General features: G+C 63.1%; 1 protein-coding gene across 1 annotated transcript in view; it reads right to left on the bottom strand.

The window, feature by feature from the left end:
• Window positions 1-6585, bottom strand: part of SCUBE1 (signal peptide, CUB domain and EGF like domain containing 1) — a 137222-nt gene that overhangs the window by 4692 nt on the left and 125945 nt on the right. Inside the window, exons 16-19 of the mRNA XM_007453933.1 lie at window positions 5367-5528; window positions 3848-4015; window positions 1777-1938; window positions 2-196 (exon numbers count right to left, since the gene is read on the bottom strand). Of these exons, the coding sequence (XP_007453995.1) occupies window positions 2-196; window positions 1777-1938; window positions 3848-4015; window positions 5367-5528 (687 nt within the window). The remainder of the gene's footprint in view (window position 1; window positions 197-1776; window positions 1939-3847; window positions 4016-5366; window positions 5529-6585) is intronic.

The raw sequence follows: 6585 nt of genomic DNA, 5'->3' as shown, positions 1-6585 counted from the left end.
CTCTTCCTCATGACCAGGACGTCGCCACACCCGTCCTCGATGGGCAGGAAGATCTCGGGGACCACGATGAGGATCCTGCGCTTGGGGGGCGGCGAGATGTGCCACACGCACTCGGCATTGGCCGGGTAGTCGCCAGGGTAGTTGGGGGACTCGATGTAGCCCGTGTAGTCGCCAAGCTCGCCGCCGCAGTGCTGGTCTGTGGGCACCACAGCCCGTGCCCTGGTCAGGCCCGGCTGGCCCTCAGCAGCCTCGGCGGCCCAGGGCAGGGCTGGTAGGTGCTCCGCCCCCTCTCTGGCCCCCCTCTCCCCGGTCCTCCCCGCCAGCAGGCCAGGCTCCGGGCGGGTCTTCCCTCGGGCACCCCTCAGCGGGGGGCGGGCCCCCGTTACGTGTTGGCTGTCGGAGGCCCAGCCCCGGGTGCCTCCTTCCTGGGCTGCCTCACCTGGACCTCCGCGGCCGGGCCTTGTCCTGGCCTCCTGCCTGGAGCCGCTTTTGCGCCCCGCAGGCGCGCCCACGCCGCCGCCGCTGCCAGCTCCCCGCCAGCCCTGCTCTCCTCTGTGTCTCAGCCAAGGCCAAGGACGCCCCGACGTCCCCTTTCTCTCCACTCACTCGTCTGTGCACCCCTTTGCTCAACATCCCCTGAGTGCCCCCCAGGCGCCAGGTGTGGCCCTCCCCAGGGAGCAGGCAGGCTCAGGGACCAGCAAGAGACACGCTTCCCTACGTTTTCAAGTCTAGCTAAGCCGTGCATCCTCAAAGAGGCCAAACGTGACTTTTTTTTATGAGCTAAACGGTTCCTAGCTTAACTGCATAAAGAAAATTGAGTGTAAATACTAAATATACATAATTTTCTCACACATCTTAAATTTCTCCCATCAAAATTTCTGGGAAACATTTCACTTTCACCTGATCATTCCAGAAGCTTCCCTCCCACTTTTACCCCACTTTTCCTCATTAGGACATTTAAACACTTAAAACCCTGCCTATGCTGAGCTGCCGCAGGAGGCCACGAGCCCAGCGGGGGCAGCCCGCGCAGAGGGGGTGGCGTCCACGTCGAGGATTAAATCTCCTTCACAGGCCATTAGGCTGTTCCAAACATGACCAGCGGCCCAGGAAAGGAGTCACTGGCTGGAAACTGATTAGGGAAAGGGTAAAATACCAGAACATATGCCCTAAAGGGCTCTGAAAAGTGAATTAGAAATCCCTAAAGACAGCAACCTCTGGGTTAGGCCCAGATGACTTGCTGGTGAAGGGCTCGGAGATGATCTATTTCCCGGATTGTCTTACGCTGCCACGTTTCTTTTGGCTAAAACGGAGCTTCCTACAGACACAGGGCGGCCGTCTGGTCTCCCTCTTCCACCTGCACCCTTGGTACACCCCGAGCATCCTGCGCCTTTAGAGCTGCAGGGTCTGGCGCGGGCAGCTGCCCCACAGGCCTCCTTGGCATGGGCCCTGACTTTTCCCTCCGCAGACCCAGAGCCTGGAGTGGGGCCCGGCCTGGCACTGAGGCGCAGGTGAGCCACGGGAACCGATGAACAACGGTGCGATCAGGTCGCTCCATGGAGTGCAGGGGGCGGGCCAAGCCGGGCCGCACCCTCCACACCACAGGGTGTCCCACCGAGTGCATGTGCGGATGTGACGGGCCAGGGAGGAGTCACCGGCCTCCCGGTCCATGTCACTGCGGACACGACCTGAGGTCAGGGCTCACCCTGCCCTCACAGCCTGCCCCCAGTCCCCTCCCGGCACCCGCAGCTCCTTGGCTGCGGGAAAAGCAGCACCTACTTTTGCAGTGTGTGACGTTGGTGGAGCCGTCGAAGTCTGTGCTGGTGTTGCCAGGACAGGTGATGCAGTGGTTCTGGCCAAACTCGGGCTGGTAGGTGCCGACAGGGCAGCGGATGCACCGGTGGGTGGTGGTATTGTAGTGGTGGCCGGGGGAGCAGTGCACTGTGGTGGTGGGGGACCGGTGGGAAAGGGCGGGCGGCATTCTCCCCAGGGCTCCCTGCCCTTGAGGGCTGACTCAGCCCAGAGTTCAAGGCCCCTCCCCATTGCCCGGTAACCTTCCACCACCCACGCCCAGTCCCTGAGTGGCCGACCCCTCTGCTCCCTGCCCCTGCCCGCAACAGTGCAGGGTGTGCTGTGGACCACGGGTTCTGAGCAGCGAGCCAGGCAGACCGAGCCCTGCCCTGGGGCCAACATCGTACTCCGGCTGCGTGGGATGCCCATCTGTCCCTCCACTGGGGATCATAAATGGAAAGTGAGACGCCGTAGGGCCGGCTGTGGAGGGAGGCGAGGGAAGGCAGCACCGAGGGGACCGGCGTGGAGACCCGAGGAGTGCGGAGCTGGCCCAGAGGTGGGCCGTGTCTGTGCCAGCTGTGGCCGGAGCAGAAGTCAGGGGCCACGGTGAGGGCTGGGCTTTCCTCTGAGCGAGGAAGGCCACCTGGAGTGTCCCCGGCTGCTGCACTGGGAGGGTGCTCTGGGGGAGGGGGGGCGGCGGAGGCCCAGGCAGGACAGGCCAGGGCCGTCGGGGAGGGGTGGCGGTGGCCTGGGTCAGGGTCACTCTGCGTCTGTTTATTTTTTATTATTTTATTTTTGGCCACGCTGCGCGGCATGCAGGATCTTAGTTCCCCGACCGGGGATCGAGCCCATGTCCCCGGCAGTGGGAGTGCGGAGTCTTAACCACTGGACCGCCAGGGAAGGCGCAGTCGGGCTGTTTAGAAGCTAGAGCTGCAGGGGCTGCGCACAGACTGGGTGTGAGGTGAGGGGGACGCCAAGGCTCCCGTGAGCGCCTGGCAGGAAGAGCTGCCGTGCACTGGAGGGGAGCCTGGACCTGGGGAATCTGAGATGCTTGTTAGATACGACGTGGAGCTGTGGCCTGGCGGGAGGGCAGAGTCCAGTTCAGGGGAGAGGCTGGACGGGAAACAGAAGCTGGGGGCACCCGTGCAGAGATGCTACCTAAAGCGAGCAGATGAGTTTATCCAGGCTCAAGAGCGGCGCGTGCAAGGGGCCTGGGGCGGCCCAGCACTCGGGGGCGGGGCTGCGGGAGGCTGAGCGGGGCCTGGGGCCCAGGCCGAGGAGCGGCAGGAAGAGTGCCCCAAGGGGGCCACGTCCCAGTCTCGGGAGACGCGGACAGGACTGACTTGGGCTCCAGCAACTCAGGGACCCTGTGGGCCGCCTTGATGGGAGCAAACGCTGGGTGGGCGTAGTGCGGCGACAGTCGGACTGGCTGGCGGGGATTTGGAGAGAATGAGAGGAGAGGTAGTGGAGTCCAGACGCTCCTTCTGGGGAGGCTAACGGTAAAGGGGGGAAAACCTGGCAGGAGCCAGGGGAGGTGGGGCTGGAGAGCTGGGGAAGATTCAGAGTCTGTCTGTCGGGCCATCAGCAGGTGGGGAGGACTGTCCCGCCGTGGAGAGTCGAGCCTGGGGCGGCGGTGCAGCTTCAGCTTCGGTGGCGTGGCGTGGAGAGGAGGAGGGGCCGCACTGCAGGGCCCCGGCAGCCCTGACGACCTCTGACCTCTGACGTCACCCCGCTGCCCCTGCTCACTTTCCTCCCCTCCCAACCTTCCTCCCAGTGCCGCTCGAAGCCTCGCCAGTGTCTCGAGGAGCTGGCGGCTGGGGGCTCAGAGCTCCAGGCTGGAGCCTCAGTGCCTGCCTGGCTCTCTCATGTGAGCCCTCAGGCAGGCCTGTGCCGGACCCCCGCCGTCCCTGTCCTCGTGTGCAGCACAGAGCTCGCCACCAGCGCCCACTGCTTGAGGCTCCAGGCTCCTCCTCTGACCTTGGAGGTTTGCCAGGGCAGGAAATGAGGGGCATCCAGGGAAACTGACCCTGAGCGGAGGGGTGAGTGGGGCAGTCCTCACCTTTGGCCTCACAGTCCTGGAAGGCGGCTGTGCCCTCGTGCTTGGTGAGCAGTCCGCCTCCGCAGGGGAAGCAGCCGGTGCGCCCGGGCTCAGGCTGGTAGGTGCCCACGGGGCAGGCCTGGCAGGGCCTGAAGCCGTCGGTGGAGAAGAGGCCCGGAGAGCACTGGCCTGCAGGTCAGAGGTCACGGCTCAGGCTGCGGGGCGGGCGCCTCGGTCCAGGCGCGGCGCTCAGCTCAGCCCTCACCTGTCCTGGGAAAGGCACCGAGGCGCCAAGGCGGGGGGTCGTGGGGCAGGAGTGCACTGTGTGGTCTTGGTCAGGCCTGGCTTTTCTCCTCCCACCAGCTAGAAGGGCTGTGGGCTGAGAAGAGGCCTTGATCCAGAGCTGAGAGGTGTGGGCACCACATGTGGAGGTGGGAGGCCGTGGAGGCCATTTATTTAGGGGGCTCTGCCCCGGGGGCGGGCCACACTGTCTTCACGTGAGGACCTGGGGCTCTTAAGCTCCAGGCTGATGCTGCCTTGTCTATCTGCCTGGCTGGGCCTGAGCGGAGGGAGGGGGTTCCGTGAGGTCCCCAGGGCACAGCTGGGGCAACGGGAGGAGACAACACGTCCTGGCAAAGACATCAGGATGTAGAGCGCATTCCAGCGCCGAGCGAGGCGTGCGCTTAGTGCCTTCTCAGCCCCGACCCTGGAATTCTCTGCTCCCCCAGTAGCCTCTCTGTGCTCTGACAGGTGCTACCTCCCCTGGGCCACAGACCACACGCCCGGAGGGGCCAGGGGCCAGAGGGCGGCTGGCCAGCCTGCAGGGACTCAGGGCTGGGCTCTGATCTCTTCTGTCCCCCAGAGAAGGCTGGAGGTCTCCGCCACCCTAAGGGTCCCACTCACCAGCCCACCTTTCCCCATCCATTCTCTTGGGTGAGCCCCACAATGGCCCGGGAAGGGAGGCTGATGGGGGGAAGGCTACAAGCCCATTTCACAGATGAGGTTAAGTGGGGTAAGTAAATGGAAAAGCTCTTGGCAAACCAAATTGTGCTCGGTAAGTTGAAAAAGGGCTCTCCAAACCATCGAGAAGGCCAACTGTAAAGTTCTTTGTGTAGAGCACAGCTCCTCCCCAAGTATCTGGCCGCACTCCACAAAGCGTTTCGACAATGACGGGTGCCCCATGAGGTGTCACGTGTTTGCTCAACTATAAAGCACTACGTACCTCCGCTATAAGCTGACCTGTAAATGAGCAAGTGGTAAACTGTAAAGTCCTTTCCAACCTGCATGGTGCAGTTTTAAAGGGCACCAAGTGCAGCCCAGCGCCTGCTCACCGCCGTGCACTGGGGCACGTGCACTGTGGGCCTGCAACGCACTTGGTAAGTGCAGCTGCGTGGAAGTCCGGACAGGCTCTGGAAACAGCAAAGAGCTTTACAAAAGACCACGAGGCACCCGGGCCTATGCCTTGGGAACCTCGGTGGAGACAGGAGGTGCCCTGTTCCCCCACCCCCGGCTCCTCTTTGCAGGGAGGGCCCCTACTCGCCTCCACACTCGGACACGTTGCGGGCACCGGCCAGGCCGAGCCCGTCGCTGCTGGGGCACGGCGTGCAGCTCAGCTGGCCGTTCCCGTCCTGGTAGGTCCCCGGCGTGCATGGCACACACTGGCCTGGCTCTCCGCTGAAGTAGGTGCCAGGCCCGCAGGCCACTGCGGAGGCAACGTGGAGAGACTGCTGGGGGCAGAGGTGGGGAGATGTGGCCAGGCGGTCTGGCCGTCTGTCTGCTGGTGCCTCAAGCCCAGGCTCTGTCCTTCCACGTAGGGCCCAGCTCTCGCCCCTGTGGCTCCAGGGGCACAGAGGGGCCCGGACCCATCCCAGAGGAGCAGGGGGTAGGAGCCAGGCGGTGGTCATCTGTGACGACCCTGTCCTGGTCTCATGCGCCCTCCTGGCTGCTGCCACTCAGGGTCCCCTGCAGACCCCTCGCCTCAGCCCTCTCGTAAGTGTCTCTGCAGGGACTTTCGTCCCCTCTCTGCTCCACATGCTGCCCTCCAGCCCTGGGCCCTCGGCCTGTGTACCGACGGCCTCCTAGATGCCCCACAGTCAACTTCATCCAAACCAAGCTCCCCTGCCGGTTCCCCTTTCCTTCCCCATGTGGCGGAGCTGGCACCTGAGCACGTGGGGCTCAGGTGCAGAGGGGCTGGGGGAGTGACAGGGGCCTGGGGGCTGAGGATACAGAGATGCTGGGCTGAGGAGAGCCAGTGTGGTTGGCTGCATTGGCCACGTAAGCAAACTGATGAGTAAGTGAGGGAACTGACTGAGAAAGTAAATTAAGGAGAAAGGGAGCTGAATGCCTCATGGGACAAGATATTTAGCAACATGGAAAAATGCCACGGAAAAAGAAAGAAAGAATAATGAGGTACTGAATTGGAGGTATTGGTATGAACTCATGGTTTTATAAAACACACACACACACACACACACACAGCTACAGGAGTAGCATAGGTACATAGGTCTCCATGTGATATATGCATACCCATACTTTCTAGTTCTGTCCAATGAGAGGGCCTAGAAGCGGGCCGTCCAATGAGAGGGCCTAGAAGCGGGCCGTCCAATGAGAGGGCCTAGAAGCGGGCCGTCCAATGAGAGGGCCTAGAAGCGGGCCGTCCAATGAGAGGGCCTAGAAGCGGGCCGTCCAATGAGAGGGCCTAGAAGCGGGCCGTCCAATGAGAGGGCCTAGAAGCGGGCCGTCCAATGAGAGGGCCTAGA

Source organism: Lipotes vexillifer, unplaced genomic scaffold (assembly GCF_000442215.2).
Source record: "Lipotes vexillifer unplaced genomic scaffold, Lipotes_vexillifer_v1.1 scaffold382, whole genome shotgun sequence".
In the NCBI taxonomy this organism is placed as follows: domain Eukaryota; kingdom Metazoa; phylum Chordata; class Mammalia; order Artiodactyla; family Lipotidae; genus Lipotes; species Lipotes vexillifer.
The sequence above is the reverse complement of the archived record's forward strand: the minus strand, read 5'-3'. Positions and strand labels throughout refer to the sequence as shown.